Here is a 24,017-nt window from a genome sequence, read left to right on the forward strand (position 1 = left end):
GCAGTCACTAGAGGCCTTTCTTTTACGACTCTTCAACTCTACCTTAGTCTCCTCTCTTCCCTTCCCCTCTTTTCCATTTTTCATGCCTGGCCCATTATTACAGTCGCAGCTGCTTCAATTTCTTCTTTTCTTAATTTTTCTCGTCCCAAGAACACACCCCAGCCCCACCTCAGCCTCATCGTTCTTCCTCTTCCTCACCTTTTCTTTTCCTAGCACAATCCAATTCAGTCCCAATCTCCGTTTTTTTACCCCACTAACTCAGCCCGGCCTGCCCTCAGTGTGATCTCTCCTCTCCTCCCCTCTCCTCTCCTCCCCTCTCCTCTTTCTCCCTGGATCCACTCCCACAGCACATCCCCGCCCCAGTAAAGAGCCGTGTAACAACCCCAGGCAGCTCGTGGCAGGAGGGACAGAGGCCAGAAAAAAACTTAAAGAGGTGTCGAAACCGGGGAGGGAAGGCGTGAGGAAGGGTGGTGGGGAGGAGGGAGAGAAGGGGAAGAGAGATATGTGAAGGAGAGAGGATGAAGGGAAGGGAAAGAAGAGCGGTGAGAGAGAGAGAGAGAGAGAGAGAGAGAGAGAGAGAGAGAGAGATGGGAGAAATGAAAGGAGAGAAAAAAGAAGCAGATAAGGAGGGAAGAGAAGCAAGAGAAGTGGTAGCTGACAAGAAGATGGGAGTAGATGAAGAAAAGAGTTGGTCTGGAGAAAGGTGAGAGAATGGAGTGGGGAGGTGCAGAAGAGGGAGGGGAGAAGGGAGTAAGTGAGGGGAGAGAAAAGAGGGGTGAGATATGAGACGAGGAGAGAGGAAGGAAGGGAAGAGAGGGGGAGGAGACACCAGACAAAGGAGGGGAGAAGGGAGGAAGTAAGGAAAGAAATGAGGTGAAGACAGGAGAGAAGGGAGAAACAAGGGGAAGACAAGGAAAGATGGAGCGCCCCGACCTGAGAGAATGGGAGAAGGAAAGAGGGAAAGGAAGGAGAGCGAGGGAGGAGGAGTTGGGAAGGAGGACCAACAGATGAGGGAATGGGGGGGGGAAGCTGGGAGAGAGAAAGGGAAGACAAGAGACGAGCGTGGGGAGAAGGGAAGAGAGGAAGAGATGGGAGACAAAAGAGAATGAAAGGAAGGAGGAGAGGAGAGACATCAGACGAGGATGGGAAGACGGAAAGAAGAAGACAGTGAGAAGATGGATGGTGTGGCGAGGAAGAGAACAGGAGAGAGGAAGACGCCAAGGGATGACAGGAGGAATTGGAAGCCATAAGGTGGGGAGGGAGAGAGAGGTGAATGAAAAGAAGGAAGGAGGGAAGTAGCGCCCCGGCCGGAGTGGAGCAGGCGGAGAGGGGCGTTTCAGTGTCTTGGTTGCACCGTTGCTTGGGGCCTCGGGTGTCGATCTCTATCTCAACTTTTATGGGTCTGGAACACCGTAGCCGCCAGCACCCTCAGTAGCGCCGACCCTCCCGCTCACACCACACCCAAAGACTTATTCTCTCACACCAGCTAGTCTCACTACACAAAGGGTCTTCGGAAATTATATACCCGCCATAATGGACTTTCACATTTCCAGACTTTAATGTCTTTCCCCCCTGATTGCTGAACACTTTTAAGAGTTGAAAGTCACTTCAGCAAGGAAAACGCGTGCCCGCACGCACGCACGCGCACACACACACACACACACACACACACACACACACACACACACACACACACACACACACACACGAACAGTCTTTCACACAACGTACTAGTAAGTTAAACAACACCTACTGAGTATAGCCCCAAGTTATGAGGCGTTTGCCAGTTGCACGAGTGAAAACAGAAGTCTAAACAACCGACAGGATGATAAACAAGCAATCTTGTACAAAGCTTAAGCTGAATAAACTTTGTAAACATGGAACCTTGTCCTCCCCGGGCGCCAACAGAGCCGGCCACTCCTCGCTTACCGACTAAGTGTTGGTAATTTATGGATTTTATTCAGCGCGAAGGTTTGGAGGGACGCGAGAGGGATGGCTAGGCAGGCGAAGGGGTGGCACAAAAACACCAAGGGTCGGAGGAACAGGGGATGGGAAACCGAGGAACAAGTGAGATTGGTAAGGATAGAGGCTTAGGGATGCGGAACCGAGGAACGAGTGAGATTGGGACGGGCTGGGGCTTGGGGATGGGGAACTGAGGAACGAGTATGATTGGGAGAGACTGAGGATAAGGAACCGTGGAATGGGTGAGATTAAGAGGGATGGGGGCTTGAGGATGGGGAACCGAGCAACGAGTGAGACTGGGAGGGACAGGAGATGGGGATCCGAGGGGAGGATGAGATTCGGACGGATAGGGGATGGAGGTTGGGAAACCGAGGGACGAGTGAGATATTTATTTATTTACTTATTTTTTTATGCGTTCGACTCTGGGCAACCGAGGAAGGAGGAAGATTATTTTAAAATTCCATGGATCCGATGACCTTTTGTTTTTTATTTTTTGTATTTTTGCAGCTGGCAGACGATTTATTTCGTTTCTGTCTGAAGTGTCCGTGAAGAACACACTCGAGCATCAAGGTATCTGTATGCTTACTATACCATTTCCACCTGAACCTGTTGGCCTAAACTGTCCCTCTCCATCAAGAATTATGAGTTGTACAAAGAGATTAACACCAGAATATGGTAACTGTCACGAAGATGTGCTATGCGGAAAGGGTGAAGGGCCGTAGTACTGTCTTATCCTACCACTGAGCGACGGAAAATAAGTTGCAAAAAGGAAGAATGTCTCTGCCAAGTCGGGGTGGACGAACCATAATCAGAATCAGAGACTACAAGTGGACGTAAACAGTGTGGAAACATGACAACGCCGAGTGAACAGAGACTTAAAATGGCGTAGACGGTGGTTCAGAGACTCACCAATGTTTTGATCTTCATCACCAAATCGCGAGGAAGACTGTGATGAGAGGTAAGTAAGGGCTTTCACGGTCGCGATACAAGTGCTCACATAATTCTTTAGTCTCTTCTGCTTCTCATTTTCTTCTGCTGGCTAATAATGGCATTTGATGACCGTGGTACAGTTAGACAAAAGTTCACCTAATGCTTTCGTCTCCTCTGCTTCTCGTTTACTCCGCTGGATCATAATCCTAAGCTGAGGGAAGCTTGGTGTGTTTCTCTGCCTATATATGTTTCTCTCTGATATGATGCGAGGAAAGTGTCGGACATGCCCCAAGTGTGAAGCACACTCAGGGGAGAGTAGGGGATCTTTTGTTCCTGACTGTATACTGTGGAACTGAAATGCGAAGTTCCACCCTTATGTTCCGCTGACAGGCTGAGTTTCGTCATGTTCTGCTTACGGGCTGAATTTCGTCCTCGTGTTCTGCTTACAGCCTGAGTTTCGTCCTCATGTTCTGCTGACAGGCCGAGTTTCACCCCCATGTTCCGTGCGACGGGCAGGGTGTAGCAGGAACCAACTCTCATACAAGAATACAAACCCGCCAATTTTAGGCCAAGAAAGGCGATAAAGCCGATCACGTACGAGGCTTAACAGAGGGACCTGGCTGAATTTTTAATGGAAACTGGAGTTGTCGTATTTAGCAACTCATCTAATCATGTACTGAATCAACGGGGTGAACATCGGAAAAAGGCTGATTTCAGATTCGAACTACGTTCCGGCTAAACTTCTTGATATTCTTTGGCTGAAATAATGTTTGTCTATCGGTATTACGTGATCCAACACATGACTTCCCTTTCCCCCTCCTCGCCTGCGGAAGTGAATGAGTCTTTTTGCTGACAAGTGGCAAAAGAAGCAGCTCGGTTCATTCACGAGCAGGATCTGGCCGGGTCGCAAATTTCCGTTCTGTATACGATTTGTTACACTACACGCTATGGCTGATTTTTCCTGGATGATCATCCATTTTTAAAAACTCCAACTTAGCCTAACTTAACCCAACAGATTAACTTATCAAACCAACCTAACCTGATACTAACAAACCAAACCTAACCTAACCTAGATGGAGAAGATGGCAATTTGAAGCCAAGTTAGCGCAAAAACGGGGAACCATATCTAAGTCGCCCTTCTTTCCATCCCGTGCACGTCCTACCCACCGCACGTACGTGGACTCAAGCCTTTTTTACTAGCGGCATAAAAACGATGTGTAGGGCTATTTCTTAATACACATTTAACGACCGGGGGATAATTAAGATAATGGCTCGTTGTGGCGACGAGAGAAACAATTATCTTTATGGCCACAAGAAATCCGTGTTATCAGAGAGGCATCACAGTATAGCGTCTTGTTAGCAGTCGACCCGCAGAGATCCCCTTTGCTACCATCTACACACACACACACACACACACACACACACACACACACACACACATTCCTATAATTGGTGGAATATCAGATCCAGGAGCGGTGAGACATTCTTTGGCTCTCGGAAGGTTTCTGCTCTTATCGGGGGTAAGTTGAGCTGGATTCTCTCTCTCTCTCTCTCTCTCTCTCTCTATTATTATTATTATTATTATTATTATTATCATCACCATCATCATCATCATTTTATTTATTTATTCTTTTTGCTGTCGTCTTCATTAGTTACAAAACTCCTTGATCAACATGTTTGTTGCAGAAAGAGCTGTGAAGGTTGCAAATCCTCCCCTCCTCTAATCTTAAACTCATAGTGGTTATACAGCTTATTGTCCTTGGCGAAGTCTGTATGTACAAATCTATGTGGTGACAATTTACATTCATCTCGTGGACAACGCTTAATAGAGTCTTAGTTCTAAATACGTTCAGATGAAGTTTTCCTTTCGTCTTGATGCTAAACCAATAACTCTAACTGTACAGGGAAGAATTATGGCAGAAATTACTAAATAAACAATGATCCTTCTATGTGTGATTATAAGTAAAAGATATACACTGTACTCTATTGATATACGTGGTGATACTGACAAAACAAACCAAGAGGGGATGTACAGAGTTACACATTTTTCTTTACAAGATACATAAAATCTTACCAGCATCTTTCAGTGGCTGTATAATTTGTATCTACTGTAGGTAACGAAGAAGATATCCGGCAGATGTAGATGATCCATTGTGAGAAGTGGAAATGCTGGGTGGGTGAGAGAGACAGGTAAGAGTTTGAATTCCCCTATTTTCTATGTGGTCCCAAACTTGTGAGACAATAACGCAGTTCAAGCTCTAACCCGTGCCTCTCTCTCCCCCACCCAACATATCCGGCAGGTGTTGTGCCACTTTCTTTATTTCTAGAGTCATAAAGGTCAAGATATGGAGCCTAGGAATATATATCATCGGTTTATCTTGGTCTCTTTCCCGTCAGGAGTGTGAGGGCCACCTGCTCTACCTACCTGCTCACCTCACATGTCACCTGATAAATCTAACTTACGCTCGTATTCTCGTACGTTAAGGAGGTTCCTTAGCCCGTCCTTCTTAGCGATTTATTTTTGGAGAAGTCAGGTTAATATAATTTTGTACGTCATTTATGCAGAATATGGTGGCATTAGGATTTAACACATAAGAGGACAGCAAGGTATTATATGCAAAATCAGTCGCTTAAGAACAAGTGTTAGGGAGCTTCCTTACCCGACGAGAAAACGGGCTTAAACCTTCCCAGTCTCACCTGACGCCTATGCTGCCAAAAATTAACCAAGAACAGACTAGAGGTCATTAACACAACTCATTGAGATTTCATGTTAGCCGAAATGGTCATAGTGTGGGTTGGCTCCGGTGGTTGCTTGGCCCCCCACCTCACCAAGCTCCAACCCCTGCCCCTATCCCTGCCCTTGCCCCTACCCCTGCCCCTACCCCTGCCCTCTTGATGGGGCAATAAAGGATCGGATGGCAGATAGAATAGTAAAGCTGGCTTGATATTGCTCTGGGAGAAAGTAAGTTTGGAAAGATAAAACATACTTAAATCTCTTCCATTCGGTGGGTAACTTTTATGAGTCTTTCTGTCTTTTACTTTCATTCACCTCAGCGAAAAAGTAAGGCCGCAAAGAGTTAATGGAGGCTAACAACCACGATAAATGGTTTAGCCAGAGTTTGACAAAATCGTTTGGAAGTATCAAGAGAATGAAAATGACATACTCGTGCCATAGACGTGAGAATGTCTTTGGCTCCGTCGCTATAATGGTCCCTCCAAAATCAAACAAGATCGTCTAGAAGAAGGAACTGAGAAAAATGAGGTCCACGGACTGAAAGGGTTAATGGGAGAGGAAAATGGGACGGAGGATCGACATGGGCAGCGTTCCCGCCTTCTTGCAAGACAAAAAAGCCAACACAATCAACGTGACTGGCATTTATGGGAGGGTAACCATTGCAATACGCAAATTGGTTATTTCCCTCGTAGAAAAAAACATGACACGAAAAATAGTGCTCTCGGATAGAACCCTGGGTCCGTATTTATCAAGAATCTGAACCAATTTGTAACACAAAGAAAAAAAAAAGGTCCACATCTCTTTACTATAAGTAAGTAATAAGAACTAGCACCAAGCTCTCTTTACTATAATATAAAATCGTTTAGTTTTCGATTTTCTTCCCCTTCATTCTCTTTCTGATTTAGTTGTGAATGCTTGGTAGGTGGATAAGTGAAGACAAAATTATAAATATGCAAACGTATTCACAATTAAACGCATTAAATTTAGCGACATATTTTATTAATTTATTACTGCAACCTACAGACGACTTTATTCAGTTCGGGGGGACTTACATTAGTAAAGGTATAAATCAATACTATAAATGATTTCCACAGCTCCCTTCAGAGATAAATTTGAAGATAGGGGCAGAAAAACAAAGTCATCAGTTTGAAGAGGTAAACTAAAATACAAAAAATGGTTAATACGACCCGTGTTGATGACGACTAGTGCTAAGTGTGAAGGTGGCGGCGGGTGGGATCTTAGCACATGCAGGTGTGGGGTGTAATTAAGCAGGACTGTCATAAAAAACGAACTGCTGTACCTATTAATTATTTCTGATATTTTACATTCAGATCCATGATAGTTATATGAATAGCGGATTGGTTTTTGCAAGGGCCTCAGATTATTGACAGACAGCTGCTACGTTCATTTACACTGGAGTGTGAAGTGTAAGGCTTGCAAATAACTACAAACATAATCCCGTCTCCTGTACTGTTCTCTGGAAACACACCACCAATCCACCCATCTGTCTGACAAGCTCCACCAGCAGGATGCCTCAGCAAGTTTCAATTGCACATAAAGATGCACAGCAGCTTTTGCAGTACGGTAAATTACTTTGCAAATTATTATCTTTTTCTGTAATAGGACGTACAAGAAATTTTGATCTAAATGCTTTATATAATTTGGGCGCGGGTTAAAGAGGTTAAGGTGTATTATGATTTACCGGATTCTTTACCTGGCCAAAACCATCATACGAAATCAGCCTATATACTTAATCCTCGGACACCAAAGACACTTTATATTGTATTATCCCTATATCCAGATGATTTAAATCCATTTATGGGAGACTTTTTGAGCTGGAGGAGTTAATACAATACAATATTCATTAACACTCACTTTTTGAGATCCTTCCTATGCTGGCAAAATTGGGCAGTGTTCAGATGAAAATGCAAAAATCTGTCATCAGACGAATGGAATTAATGTCGTAAGCATAAAAAAGTGAAAGCAAAATTTTATATATATATATATATATATATATATATATGAAGCCTCTGTGGTAGAGTGGTAGAGTGTGCGTTTCGTACACGGGTGGACCAGGGTTCGCACCCTGCCAGGGTAATAAACTTTGGGAGTGTTCACCCGGCCACAAACTGCATTGGCGGACACAAGGGGTGCTCTGGTTGAACCAGTGTCGCTTACTGTAAAGTATGCTTGCACCCAGTCGGCTTGCGCGGGCCGATTACACTTGGTTCACAGACTACACACACATCCAAAGCCACTCCAACACTACAATTACACTTACAAGCACTTCTCAACCTACATACAATCTCTGCCAGACAGCCTAAGCCACTTGGTAGAGATACATTGGCTGTATCGTCCCGACTTCGCTCGGGATAGGCCGGTCCTGCAGTGGATACTCAAACGGCTGATGATGATGATGACGATATATATATATATATATATATATACACACAGCTGCAGAATGAAATAAGATAGTGGCCTCAGCTGGAAAGGAAGGAGGGAGAGAGTGTGTTCGTGCAGGGGAAGTAGTAAAGGGTTGGAGGCCGAATCCCCTAATGAGTTCCATTCATGAATTTCAATACTTAAAAAAACGCGATGGTGCGACAGGACAGACCCAAGGATGCGAGAGGAAGCCTTAAGGGTCACACTGCTAATATTTCATCCTATTTCCGTGGGCCATCTCCCCGCCGCACTGTAGCACACTCTTCCCGCCTCCTACAGGTTTATGGCCCACAAAAATGTCACACGGAAGCTGCCGACAATCTCCAGATTCATCTTAACGACTGTTTGGATGTATTTTTTTTTTTCTACGATATATAAAGAAAAACAGAATCAAGTTTCGCTCATTCTCAGGCTGGAATCCCTCATCATGAATTTTTAATGTCCTTTCCAATTAGGCTGGAAATATCTCGACCAAAATGAGGAGGCGTGCTGGCTAGGACACACAGAGTGATGGATTCCTTACGATGCTCTATAAACTGTTCTCTAATAAAGGAGAATGGTAAAAATAATAACTTTTCTATCACTGTAGAGTTTCCTTTATACGAATTACAAGGGACCCTGGTATGCTCTTCTCCATGATGACGTACTCTTCTTTATATCTTTGCTTTCTCCAGATGATGTTACTCAAATCGAGAGAATTTTCAAACTGGAGGGGTTAGAAATAGCCTTCATTAACACCCTGCCTATTAGGTATTCTTCTAAGCTGGGTAATATCGTCTTGTAACAAAAAGAATGAAAAAGGATATAAGTCCTCGAGACGATGCGAATAATGAAAACTTAACTACTTCCAGTATTCATACATCTACGCTATACTGTTTTCCATAGCCGAGCCTTCCCTGATAAACGACATCCTCTGTCCACCACCCCCTCCCTCCTCCCCTTCTCTACACTTCCCACTCTTCATCCTACCTCGTTAGCTCTAGAATGTACATGAGCTCTAAAATGTGTATACTTGGCATTTTACTTCAGCTAACGCAGGGCGATTTTACCATGCTGAAGACAAACCTTGGGAACCGAAAATGTAACAATAATAATAATAAAAATAATAATAATAATAATAATAATAATTAATAGTGATGAACCCAGTATTTCATTTTCAGCTTACACTTTATTTGGCCCACAGAAACACACGGCAGTTAATCCCTTCGATCCCTATTACATATTTCCTTTTTTTTGTTTAGTTTATGCTTGCTGCCTCCAGACGATTTTGTAAATCTTGGAGAGACCATTTGTTGTGACGGAATTAAAAATAGTCTTCATTAACCCCTTATTAACCTGATTTATCTCACTAAGCTAATAAATAAATAAGTCGTCTAACAGTAGAAACAATAAAAAATGCGTCATCAGGGTGAAGGGATTAAAGGGTTAATCTTAGCGTGAATCAAGTACACCTGCGTCCCCTACCTGCCTCACCTTCACACACACACACACACACACACACACACACACACACACACCATATTTTACCTACATGAGATACTGCCATGAGAACGACATACACAGAAGGGAACGGCACCATAATTTGTGACGTAAGGCTTTGACTCTACATACAGCACTAATAATTGAGGCTTAAGTGTACAGTACTTAGAATAATAATCCTTTCGTCTCTAACATTTACTATAGACAATGTTCTCCTCCTACTTATCCCTAAATTTAATCAGCGCTAACCATCTCTCTCTCTCTCTCTCTCTCTCTCTCTCTCTCTCTCACTTGAGTTAATAAGACACGGCGGAGCGCAAATCCTTCCCAGACCTAGCATTGTCCTGTCTACCCAGCCTCCCTGCTTGTACATTTTCCTGATGAATCTCCTACCCATATACGGTCTCGCAGACTACACAGACCGTGCTGGACGTTCCTTGGAGAGCCAGGAACACGGGGAAGGGAGGGAGGAAGGAGAAACACACTTACGGCTGAGAAACATACTTGCGGCAGAGAAACACTTGCGACTCAGAAACACACTTGCGACAGAGAAACACTTGCGACACAGAAACACACTTGCGGCAGAGAAACACGTTTACGACAGAGAAACACTTGCGGCAGAGAAACACTTGCGTCTAAGAAACACACTTGCGGCAGAGAAACATACTTGCGGCAAATGTTTAGTGCCGTCTCTTCATAAAATGTTGTAACTTAAGGATCTATCAACTTCTATCATTATCACTTACGCGAAAGTGTTAAGAGGTAATATTATGCCATTATTGTTAAAGCGTACTCACACACACACACACACACACACACACACACACACACACACACACACACACACATACTCCAATACAATAAAGTTGGAGTTTCACAGACCAACACACTGTAAGATTATACCATATACTGTGAAAAAAAAAAGAAAGAAAAATGAAAATAACACAAAATAAAAGATGACCACATGCAAGACAGACTCAAAATACTATTCAGCAAGACCCAACTCTCACCTCGCAAAGCACAGGAAGAACAGCCCAATAAGCCAGCGTAAATGCAGAGCTGTAAATAAATGTTCATATGCACAGATTTACATACAAATATCCTCATAATCTCCCTCACAAGCATAAACGAGAAGCATAAACTCACAAGCATAAAAGCTGCAGAGAAATGAAGCATGAAAGTCAACAGGGAGAATGAGCAACAAATCCACAAGGTACACAACCCGTGGGGACTCTGTATTCTGGGTGGCACAGGAGACTTTACGTGGCACCGTTTCCTGAGTGATTTATTTTCCAGTAATAAAATTTTTCTCTTTCTCTTGCACGTAACTAAGGAAAGCTATATTGGTAGTTAAATATATATATATAAGAATGAAGAGGATATGAGAATGTACCTCTTCCTGTGCGATTTATTACACCATTAAACCTTCCTATTCTCATCTAGTCTACTTTTTGTTTTGTTTTAATACAGACATAGTTTGCATCACTAACACAGATGAGGATACTGTGCAGAATAAATCACTAAGGAACAGGGGCTACGTAGCCTCCAATGTTGCGGGCCAGAATGTGAAGCCCCCACCCACGAGAACTGAGATGTGTCGGTACTCACAGCTTGGGGATGTGAATCTTGTCGTCCTCGGTGTGTCTGGGGAAACATGAGAACACTCTGGTCAGGAGATGAGCGCGCTCGCTCTGGGAAGTGCCGGCCTCACACGACTTACAACCTAGAACGCTTCCCTTTCCCTAGGCACCTCACGTACACCTGCTACCATATCTTACAGCTAATGATGCTCTAATCAGGGCTGGTCTATAAGTTTCAGGCAACGGGGCTCTTACCTACAAGCTTCTGATCCCGTGTAACTCATCTGAAGAGGCATCAATGGGCTTGCAATCAGGTAGGGCGAGCCAGGATGTTCCCCAAAGAATAAGCTCAGTTCTTGGAATCATTGGATGTTTCTCAGTTATCTTCTGGTCCATGATTGCTTAGTGCAAAAGATAGTCCAAAATTATGAAGCTGCCGTCAGTGAGCCAACTTTCGAGAGTGAGTTATGCTTCCTCTTGCACGTAGCACAGGATGATTTGCTTTTTTGGGATCAGTAGCCGAAATTTGTTAAGATTTTGTTTAAAGCAAGTTAGGGAAGTTTTCATGCACTGTGATTCCATTTTACCATCTGACGCAAACACTATTGTTATCCTCTTCATATGAGCTATACCTTTTTTTTTTTTAATTGTCTAAGTTATCACGTTTTTGTGCTTCCCTTCCAGTCTCCAGATGTGACTGAACACCCAGGAAATTAAAGCAAGTGTCTAAAACTATGGTGACATGCAAACCCCACACTAAGGACTACTGAGATATCTGCATTCTTCATTAAAGATGTGTGTGTGTGTGTGTGTGTGTGTGTGTGTGTGTGTGTGTGTGTGTGTGTGTGTGTGTGTGTGTGTGTGTGTGTGTGTGTGTGTGTGTGTGTGTGTGTCTATTCCTGTCACTGTACACATGGAATCTAATAATGCAGACAAGAACAGGACACCCTATCAATCTGTAACTAACAAGTAAAGATATTCATGTCGCCCTCTTAAACAGAAAATAAAATAAAATAAAATGAATAAAAAAAATCCAGTATCTATAAGCCCCACATAATAATATTAAATAAGCGCTCATCTAACATGTAGCCTATTACTATTTCCCCGATATATTCTACAGCTACGACTTAACTCTAAATCCGATGGCGTATTTTTTATTTCATTCTAGCTATTACCAAACACTTTTATTCAGATCAGGAGAGACTGACTAGGAGAGGTTAGTTCTCCCCCCCTCGAAAATTTAAGATTGTACGAAGGAGCTTTAAAAGGACCTTCATCATAACCAAGAGCAATGATGCACTATAACACGTTTATTTCTCATCTGACAAAGATCCCTCACTCTTTTCAGCTTGGTTGATGGCAAGTGTAGTCAGACTGGAGGGTAAATTTGACTAGTTACCATGGAGACTCATTCCGATTTCATAACTATGACTTATCGAATTTCGTGCAACCATTACTTAGTGCCTGAGTTGTGGGAATTGCCAAGTTCCGCCATATGAAAACAATACGACTGAATAAAATCATCCGGAACAACAAGAAATACTCGTAAAGTGAAAACAATACGCCATCGGGTTGAGAGAGGCTAAAAATAAATACAGCCAGGTTTCTCATTTGCCACCCAAACTAAAAAATAATTCCATCTAGTACTACGAGGACAAGGGTGGCTTCAGGAGGCATACCGAGGGAACTTACATCTTGGGGATTTGAATCTTGTCGCTGTCTGTGTGCCTGGTGAAGTCGTGCCAGGGTCGGGAGGGTCTGCTCTGGGAGTTTGGTGAGGTGCCTGCGGGTGCCCGTAGGTCCGTGCCCATGAGAGAGACAGGCTGAACTATATCCTCATACCCGAACGTCTGTGGGGGAGAGAAGGCAAGGGTGAACTGATGGATAGAATGGGGAGAGAATGGGGGTAAAACGGAAAGAGGAATGAGGGTAAAATGAAGACGGAAATGGAGTAAGATGGGGAGAGGAATGGAGGAGAATTATATACGTCTTCCTACCCAAACGTCTGTGTGAGAGAGGAAATAAAGGTGAGCTTATGGGTAGAATGGGGAGAAAATTGGGTTAAAATGGAGGGAAAGGGGGTAAGCTGGAGATAGAATGCGGGTAAAATGAAGAGTAAAATGGGGTAAGTAATGGGGAAAGAGGAAAGTGAGTTGGTGGGTAGAATGGGGTTAAAATAGAAGAATGGGGTGAAAATGATGAGAAACAGGGTCAGATAGGGAGGTGAATGGAGAAGGAAAGGATGGAGAATCTGAAATGAAACTGGTTAAGGAAAGGATGTCTGTGGAAGGGGGAAAATGAGAAGAGTGAGATGACGGGTAGTATGGAGAGGGAAATGTTGGAAGACAGGAAGGTAAACTGGGAAGAAATGAAAATAAGGATGTTGACATTACGAAAGAAGTCCACTTAGTATCCGAGCGTCTATATGAGATGAAAGGAAGACAGGCAATGACAGATAATATGGAAAGAAAAACAGAGTAAAAAGTGGGAAGGAAATGATGACACGGGGAATGAAGGAACGGAAGTATAAGCAGGAAATTAATTATATCATGGGTGGGGCAAACTGGAATGACAGCGAATGACGTCTAAGAAATATGTGCTTAGAAATGAGAGGACTAGGTATCACTGGCCTTTGCATATCTAGCTTTGTATGTATGTATGTATGTATGTATGTATTGTTGCGGCAGGTTATAATGACAAATGGCGAAGTAGCTGATCATTGATAAGAGATGATAACGCAGAGTGCGAAAGGCAATGTGTGGAACTGAATGTGTAGCAATATAGATATAAGGATGGCGAGGGTGATAGTATATAAACATTTATTGATAGTGGATAGCATTAGGATATCAGTGTTGTTGTTGTTATTGCTGATGGTGGTGGTGGTGGTGGTGGTGGCGGTGGCGGCTGAATAATTATAAGGAGACCATGCTAGAAATATTTTAAGAACAAAATAATAGGCTGTCAAAAAGAAATTCCGGGGGCTTATATGCTATTTATAAATTCATTTTGCATACTACAAGATTCAGCTGCTACTAAAAGACGGAGGAGTAATGTTTACTTCTCCACCTGCTGTGTGACAAGTGAGGCGCCAGTAGAAAAAACAGATAGACAGACAGGAAGACAGACAAGCACATAAACACACACACACACACACACACACACACACACTTATAAACACACACCTACAAATATTAATACATATACTTTACACTTAGGCAGTCTCATGTGCTACCTGTTTCTGAATTGCATGTGAGATTATACGGTGATACAAGGCACACTAAAATCTACACTACGCGGCGTATGGAGTGCATATGTACGGCGCGGAGTTTTATTTCTGGTGTGTTTCCTAAAATAAACGCAGCTCAACTTCAAAGACACGAAAGCAAAAATACATAGCGTGGCTCGGATAGGTTTCGCTGTGAGATGGCCTTTATTACGTGAGCACACAGATACACACAGGCGTAGACACAGACACAGACTCTCTCTCTCTCCCTCTATCATATGCGCAAACATCCAATTACATTACCTATTGCAATCATCATCAGTAATCTTACACACACACACACACACACACACACACACACACACACACTCACATGGCAACAAAAATATGAACAGGGCCTAATGAAGCGTGGAGCATTGTAGTAAAAGAGTCATCAGCAACGAAGATTTATATTTTTTTGCAATTCATTATGCTCGCCATCACCATCATCATCACTGTCATCACCACCATTATGATCACCTGCCCATTATCATCATTCTCAGCCTAAGCATTTACGTCATCATTACTATCATCGTCTTCGTGGTCATTAACAGCGTCTTTAATTTTCATCACCTTCACTCTCCTCTACTTTTTCATCATCATCATCATCATCATCATCTTCGCCGCCTCTCAGAACTACAACTGCTACATCATTTATCACCTTCATAATCACCACCATCATCATTATGCTCAATCACCATTACCACCACCACTATTATTACCATCACCGCTACTGTCATCATCACATCCACCAGAGAGAGAGAGAGAGAGAGAGAGAGAGAGAGAGAGAGAGAGAGAGAGAGAGAGAGAGAGAGAGAGAGAGAGAATCTGTCCCATTACCAATACTCTTATCATCACTAATTGAATACCATTAAGACTCTTACATGACAGACAAAGACCTAAAGACCACAAACAGTCAAATCTTAAAATTCTTCTCTATTCCGGATCAGTCTGACATCCTCCTCCTTCGACATATTCCAGTAAGAAGGTAAAATCTCAAAAAAAAAAAAAAATCCCACTTCCATTTGTAAATATACTTAGATAAAACTTACACAATCTACGCCACTCATCTCACCATAAGATCAAAGGAGGATAAGGGGATGCAATGAACAGCTCCATGCACCATGTCATTCAGTACCAGACTTAGGTTTTTTCATTCTTCAAGGCCCTAATTCATAAGTTTTCTCTCGCATTTTTCATGCATCGTAAAGAAGCATGACAAGAGAATGGCCTACCTTGTTTCCATTTATAAATATTTAGTCTCCTTACACCACGCACTTTGAAGACAGCTCATGATTCTTGTTGCTATGAGTTGAATGAAAACGAGGCAAAGTTTGTTTTATAGGCAAGAAGTGTTACGAAATCTACCAAACTAATGAGAAATCTGTTCACTGATATCAAGAAGTGTACAGTAAACTCTACGACAATAGTAAGGTGTAATGGCCAAAATAAATCGCCAAGAAGGAGGTGCAACGAAACAATGCAAGCTCACTACCCTGGATAAGAGCAACGCCAACATCTCCAAATCCTGACCACGGACAATAACAAACCCGCGTATCCCTGCCTTCATTTGTTTGCGTGTTGTGGCTTCGGCGTCTCTTGTTTATGATCGGACTCCCTTCTTATCTCCGTTTATTTCCTTTTCCTGTTTACCTCTCTCGCTTATATTTCTTCTCAAATTCTCTTGTCTTTCTCCCCCAATACCTCTTCCTTCACTGCCTTATTCCTACTATTCGCTTCTTTTCCTTTTATCCTTCATTTTCGTTTCCCTGTATTTGCTTTTTATCTTTTACTTCATCATCTTTTTATTTGACGTCCCTGTCTCTTTAATTCGTCATCTCCTTAGCTGACTGTCTCATCTTTCTCCTTCGTCTTTAAATCCCCCCCCTCCTCCACCCCCCCCCCTCTCTCTCTCTCTCATCCATCCGCCAAAATCTCCCAACCTCGCTGCTTTCTCCTTCCTTCCTGTCCTGTTGCGTGAATAAAAAGTAGATAAAGAATAAAAAAAAAGGACGCCATCGTTGTGAAGGGGTAAATAACTTTCTCCCCACCACTTCGTCAAATCGCCCTCCCAACCACACTGCTTTCTCCTTCACTGTCCCGTTTACTAAAATATCGAAATAAAAAGACCTCGCCGCAAAGAAGAGAATAATCTCTCTCTCTCTCTCTCTCTCGTCAAAACTTCCATCTTGTCTGTCCCACTGAATGCAATAAAATGAATATTACAGGTCATCGTAATGAAGAGATAAGCCTTTCTCTTTCTCCCTCCCTCCCTCTCTCTCTCTCTCTCTCTCTCTCTCTCACACACACACACACACACACACACACATCAACCCATCAAAATCTCCTCTCACCTCATTGCTTTCTCCCTCCTCACTGTCCCGTTTAATTTAATCAATTTGACTTGCAGATCAAGCTGTTAATACCCACCTTTGCCCGCTCCAGACTAGCCCTCACCAGTTAAAATAAAATCCCCCGCTCATGTAATGCTTATCTTTATATTTTGGGTCATGATTTACGGCTGAAGAAGGTAAACCAGTCAGAGAGGACGATGGTTTATGTAAACGCTGTGAATAAACTGTCAAGTAATCAGTTTTGAAGGGGATAAATATGAAAGAAAAGATGGCGTCCTCCCCCCCGCTCTCTCTCCTGCTCAAACTTCATCGACAATCCTCTGCTTTCTGCCTTCCATATTTGTCATTCCTACCCGAACGACAGGGTACCTTTCCCTCTCATGCTGTTTTGTTGCCCGCTTTATATTGCTACCACATAAAATTAGTTCATTCAACACTTGCAACTGCCTCACCCTGCAAAGATTTGTCGGCGAACTTTTGCTCATGGCTGTACGAACATGATCATCAGTCAATCAAATGTACAGGTACACACGCACAGGCACACAGTTCAATGTACTCAAGAATATGTAAACACAAAAGTACATCCACAAGTCAGATTACAACACACACACACACACACACACACGCACACGGAGGCATAAGATATGCATCTATGCATAAACAGAGGAACAATTGCGAGCGTGTGCACAAGCAAACATAAAGGAGATATGGATCTGTGAATAAGCATAGAAATAGGCGCGCGCGCGCAAACACACACACACACACACACACACACACACACACACACACACACACACACACACACACACACACACAAATTCTCTCCCTTCCACCCCAGCAACACACAACAAGCCTTTACAAACACAACGCCGAACGTACGACCTAACAGCAAACGTTAAAATCTTTCAGCTCAGCTCCTGAAGGTGTGGTAAGGGTTCAACATTTTACACGAGCAGAGCCAACAGACAGCCCAACTAGCCCCTTGTGCCTACGTTCACCTCACCACCTGTAGGAGAGGTCGTGGCAGTCTGGGTGCCGTGTCTCGTCTCTCTCAGTGATTCACAAACTTATAACTAAATCCCCCGTTGTTACTAAGGTTTATTTTGGCAGGAGGGATAAAGAACGAAGCGTGCAGAATATTCTCATGTCTTCGTAGCGTCCTCCAAAAAGAAATCTTAGGAAGGGAAAGGTGTCAGTTGCTTCTGTGACTCCCAGACCTGGGCATCTTTTTTTTTTTTTTTTGCTGGGTCCTTCTCACATCACGACTATCCTCAATTAATGAAGATTGTACTGCCTGAGGTGCTGGTAATTATTTTTTGGTTTCGGGTTCATTATCATTATTATTATTATTATTATCGTCTCGTCATCACCATTATTATCATTCTCACCATCCTTGACATCATCATATTCGTAATTATATGTGATTTTCATTATCATGTTTCCACACTACTACTCCACTCTTGACACCCCACGCACCCGTACCACCATGTCTGAACTGTTGTCTGTGGTCAGAGTTTTCAGCTGGGGGGGAGGGGGGAAGGGAACGAGATGAAGGTGGTAGGGAGGTTGGGAGGAAAGTCGGGGAGGGGTAGCAGTAGAGGGGAGGGGTAGCAATGGGGGGAAGGGGGGAATGTGGAGGGAGAAGGCTGTCTCAAGGAACACACCAGTCTTTTTCTACACGAAATTTATGCCTCGCGACCTGAAGGCTCACCGCGGCAGAGACAGACAACTACTGAAGACTTAGCTGTGAAAAGGACGATGTTTTTATCTTTTTCGTTCTTTGGTGCCTCCGTGCGCGTGACGGGGATGGGGGATGGGTGGAAGGGAGGGGGCAAAAAAGAGAGGATAAGAGGGAAAGGGAGGGAGGAAGAAGTAGGGAGAAGAGAGAGTAGAAGGAGTAGGAACGATGGGAAGAGCTGAGAAACTAAGTAGACGTGGGGAATGGGAGAGAGGAGAAAAGGAAAAGAGAAGTGGCAAACGGAAGAAAAAAAGAGGAGGAATGAGAGAAGAAAAGGGGAAGGAGGGATGTGGAGAAACTGAAAGAAACTGGGGGAAGGGGAGGCAAGGGAAATATGGAAAAGTAGAAAGAGGATGAAAGAAGAGTGGAAGGGCTTTACAGGGAAAGGGACAGGACAACGAAATGGGAAGAGGGAGAGGGAGACGAAAAGATAAAAGAAGAGGGGCGACGAGAAGTACTGCAGTACGCGAATGAGTACATGGCAAGAGAAAAGGAAAGGAATGGTAACGGAGTGAAAGGAATAATTCGACGGAAGGGGAAGAGAGAAGACGGTAAAATAAAAGAATGTGAGGGGGACTTTTGCAATGAAGAAGACGGGAAAAAAAAGGAAAGGAAGATAAAGCGAAAGGGCAATGCAATGAAAGCAATAAGACGACGACTGTGGGGAGACGAAAAGGTACAGGAAAGGGAGGGCAACAAGAAGTACAGCAGTGAGCGACAGAGTACAGGATGAAAGGAAGATGGAGGAAGGGTAAGGTACGACTGTGAAAGGAATAGGGCAACTAAAGAGGAGGAGGGAGCAGAAAAGGTAAAAAGAGAAGTGAGGAAGAGTATTTCAACCAGAAGAAGCAAGCGACGTAAAAGAGGTACTTGGGAGTGCGTAAAAGATATAAATAACAAGTCTACTGGCCCATAACGAACTTATCTTCTGGGGAAAAACTAATCACACTAAAAGACCAAAAACAAAGTGTAAGAGTGAAAATGGTGGCAAAGAGGAAATGGAAAAAGTAAACCAATAAGGTAGAAAAGAAGAAAGAGGAACAAACAGGAGAAAGAAGCGGAAGAGGAAGAGGAGAAGAGAAAGAGAAATGCAGTGACAGGGAGAGGGAGGGGACAACTGAAGATGAGGGTACGAACACCAAGGAAAAAAGGAAGGAGAGAGAAAGACAGGACCTCAACCACCTGGCGAGAGATAATAACTAGCTCACCACTACCTGATCTAAGCTTATTACTACAGACTCCATCAATAACTCCGGCTAATATGACTCAATATTGGCAAAATAAAATCGTCTGGCATTGGCTGGATTAAAATACACTTGTTCCCACCATGAGAGGGTTAAAGGTGAAAGTACTATCTCTCTCCCTCTCAGCTCCTATGACCCACTCTCAGGTTATAATATCGTTTGGTATTAATTGCAATAAAATACAAGAGAAGATGCGTCCATGGAAGGTCTGATTGAAAGGTTATATGCAATTTTTCCACATTAATTCTGTTTTTATATGACATTTCCCTCGTATCAGTTATTAGACTCTCTCTCTCTCTCTCTCTCTCTCTCCAAACTTTATACGCGATTCAGAGTTTAATCTTATACATACAATCTTCACCATGACTCCAAAACTGACAAATAATTTTTTGCAATAAAAATTCACCACTTATAATAAGCAATCTTCCTAATATCAATGCAATGTTTATTATGCACGAATTGATGAATAAATTTTGCATAATAGTGCTGGGGTGACGTGCATAATTATTCGTCGCTAGGAAAGATGAATTTTGGACATCTGCCACTGACACCTCATCTTCTCACCGCATCTTTAATCTCTTATGACTGGGGATTTCTTTGTCTCTGTCTGTCTGTCTGTCACTCTCTCTCTCTCTCTTTCCTGATGCTGCCTATGTCCTCTCTCCCCAACGGTGTGTAAATAATTTTCAGCATTTACCCCCTTATAGGAAGCTGTGTAAGGCTATGGACCTACATATGTACATATATATATACAACATACATACAGACAGACATATAAATAGATACAGAGATAGATAAATACATCGATACATGGATAGACAGAGACACAGATGGCTATCCATCTGTTTATCTATCTATACCTGTCAATCTATGTCTGACGATGTCAATACCTACCTATCTTGACAGACTGATAAATATATATATAGACAGACACAGAGACAGACCGGCAGAGAGATAGAGAAAGAAGCAAGTGGTCGAAATAGCCAATAGACAGACACAGATAGACAGAGACAGACAAAGAGATAGAGAGGCAGACAGCGTAGCAAGTGGATGAAGTACAGACACAGAGACAAACAGACGGAGCGATAGACAAAGCAGCAAGTGGATGAGATATAGTTAATCTGGCTCTGGGTAATCTTAATCTCTCATCCGTCTGTGCACTTTCACTTCGCCCACCTTCTCATTTTCTCTCGTCCACGATTACAGGCTTTACTGGGCTTTGGGCTGGGCTTGATATTTAGAAATGGTGTGTTGGCTTTTGTTGCGAACTTGTTTTTATTTTCAGTGTTGCTCTCTTATCTTTTTTCCTCCTCGACTGTTCTTATTCTTAGCGTTCCTTGCTTGTTTTATCTTCAGCGTTCCTTGCTTGTTTTGGTTTTAGTATTCCTTGCTTGTTTTATCTTTAATGCTCCTTGTTTGTTTTATCTTTAGTATTCCTTGCTTCTTTTATCTCTTTCTTAGCTGTCTTTCAACACCCAGTCTCCTATTTGTCTCCTACTCTGCTGAATAAAATCGTCTGGCGTCTGTCGGAATGCTAGAGTTGGCCGATCATGAGAGAGTTAATGGTCCCACTATTAACACTGTCAGGTCCCTATAACCCACTCTCAGATGAATAAAATCGTCTGGCGTCAGCTGGAATAAAATACTAAGAGTTATCCCGACGAAAAATGAGCTATTTTTTTTTTTTTACACCTGTGACTATATCTATTAACCCCTTCACTACGAGACACTTTTTTTTTTTTTTTGCCAACAGATGATACTATTACGCTTAGAAGGATTTTTCGAAATTGAGGGGTTAGATCTGGCTTTCATCAGTCTCTTCAGGGCGAGAGGTGTTTCCTGTCTTTAAGAAAATCGTCTGCATTTCGAAGAGTATTAAAAAATGGCCCTGAAGGTACAGAAAATAACCCCTTAACTATGAAGATACTCTCTCTCTCTCTCTCGTCCATCCAGCCTCCAGGCCCGTCCATGAGGCAACCTCACTAATAACAGTCCCTGCCCGGAATTACAGCCCCCCCCCCTTCCCCCATTAGCTCAGGGGGGCAGGGTAACTATATGGAGAGGAGGTGTGGCCTTGGCTGTCAGGGTGGCCACACACACACACACACACACACACACACACACACACACACACACACACACACACAAAGATTGGATAAAAGCCGATACTGAGTCAGGAAATCACAAGTTTAACTCAATTTCTACCATGCAAACACACACACATACACACACACACACACACACACACACACACACACACACACACACACACACACACAATGGCTGGCATGCACTTTTCCGGTTGTGTAGACATGTGCGCAGAGAATCCTTTATTAACTCGTGCTGGGAAATCACATCTACGCAGTAAAATACACTCTTTAGTTTGGAGCTTAAGTGTTCGCAGATTAAAGGCCGAAGATATTTATATTCCTTAATTAATAAAGAAATACACATCTCTAGACTCTCACGCAAAATCATTCTCAAGCTTCTACATCATTAAAGAATACTGCTTCCCATTATTATTATTATGATTATTATTATTGTTATTATTATTATTATTATTACGGATAACGTAAACGAACACATTACGAAGAACGCACACAATTTCTCGACTTCCATGCCCTGAGGCGAACACCATAGATTTTCTTTCATATATGTAATTTATTCCAAAGGACTTTTACGCCAGCAAACCCACTGTCTGCACTACTGAATGAAAAATGTAACCGTATCAAATAAAATGCACAGTTTGTATTTGGAGCTGCATTATCAAAGCCATGTGGAGGGGATGGAGAATGAGAACTGACTTGAAGAGTGCGTGTGAGTGAGGTGAGGGGGGGAGGGAAGGATGAGGGGAGATCAAGGATGAGATGTAGGGATGGAGAGGCAAGAGATACGAGAGAGGGGGATGTGAGTTGGAGGGAGGGCAGCTAAATGGCAGAGAACGGGGGTGACGGGGAGCGATCTGTTTGCTGCCACCCCTTACGGCATTACGGTATCTGACTCTAAACAGACAGATGGAATAATTCATGATGTGGCAAGGTACATTCCCGGGGATATCTGTGGAGCTGTGACATGTGGTATTAATGAAATGGTACCGAGGGCAGGACATGGGATATCCCTAATGAAACGACTGTCTAGCCTAACATGGGCACTGCGTGGGAGGTGAGGCTTGGCATGTCTCTGGCGATATAAATGTTGGCTGATGGTGAGATAGGGTTAATGTGGGAGGCAGGACGTGGACTATTCCAAGTGAAATAACAGACTTATCCTTTTCAGCAATCGGCGAAATGATTTTACTCAAGTAAAGAGAAATCCTCACTATCCAAAAGGCCAAGAGACTAAATGGGGGCTGAGCATACGACCTTGCTAGTGAAATCAACAGGTGACACAGGGAATACGTAGCGGACAGAATATGGGACATCCCCGGGAAAAATATATTTAGATGATTCATAAAAGCTGTGAACAGGACATGGGACATCCCAAGTTGAGTCGGCTAGGACAGGGGCGGGGAGGGAAGCAGCGAGGGCGTGGGTTAGCGGACACAGGAAGGTGGCCGCGGGTTAACTAGTGAAATATAGTGATAAATGACGGTTATCTCTCTCGCTCCAGCCTAACATTCTGCACACCTCGCCTCGCCACCAACACAAAAGGACACCACTATGCATATTCATGGGCTCTATTACCGGCGCGTTTGAGGGGTAAGAGAGATGAGGTGTCTGTGGCGGGATAGTGGCGGGGCAGCGCGATCTCGCAGGAAGTTGGGGGAGGGGAGGAGGAAGGAGGTGAAGGGAGAGTAAAAAAAAAAAAAAAAGAGATTAGATATGATGCCACATTCAAATTTTGCCGACACTTTCCTGCCAGGTATAGCGATGGAAGGTGTCACGGGATATATATGTCATGTGATAGCAAAATAGAGCCTACATCAGTCGAGAACGAGAAGAAGGGTTAAGGGAGGGAATAAGAAATATGAGAGGCAAGACACAATATCGACAGGGTACTGCTAGCGAACTTTCGCTCGTGACACGCGGAATATGAGACTGCGGAGATGAAAAGCCCAAATGAAAAGAACAAGGGAAGGAAGACATGAAACCAGAGGAGTGTGAAGGGGTTGAGGTGTGATGAATCGGAAATAAAAACGTGTAATAGGCCACGCCAGCTCCTCCCTACGTGAGCCATTGTGTTAGATAATCAACACGGACTTTCACCCCACCCGATAACGTTTGTTCGAGGGGTCTAACCATAGTCTTCACCTGCCGTTGAGAGGATCGATTTGGTTCATTAGGGGAGGATGT

The 24,017-nt window shown here is 43.3% G+C and overlaps 1 protein-coding gene across 1 annotated transcript in view; it reads right to left on the reverse strand.

Annotated features, from left to right (window-relative positions):
- LOC145412506 (protein grainyhead-like) overlaps positions 1-24,017 on the reverse strand; it is an 841,526-nt gene that overhangs the window by 140,293 nt on the left and 677,216 nt on the right. The window contains exons 6-8 of the mRNA XM_080282393.1: positions 23,267-23,289; positions 12,820-12,977; positions 11,156-11,191 (exon numbers count right to left, since the gene is read on the reverse strand). Coding sequence (XP_080138519.1) covers positions 11,156-11,191; positions 12,820-12,977; positions 23,267-23,289 — 217 coding nt within the window. The remainder of the gene's footprint in view (positions 1-11,155; positions 11,192-12,819; positions 12,978-23,266; positions 23,290-24,017) is intronic.

The sequence above is a fragment of the Coenobita brevimanus genome, chromosome 93 (genome assembly GCF_032717465.1).
Source record: "Coenobita brevimanus isolate Jiangsu-jjx chromosome 93, ASM3271746v2, whole genome shotgun sequence".
NCBI classification, from domain to species: domain Eukaryota; kingdom Metazoa; phylum Arthropoda; class Malacostraca; order Decapoda; family Coenobitidae; genus Coenobita; species Coenobita brevimanus.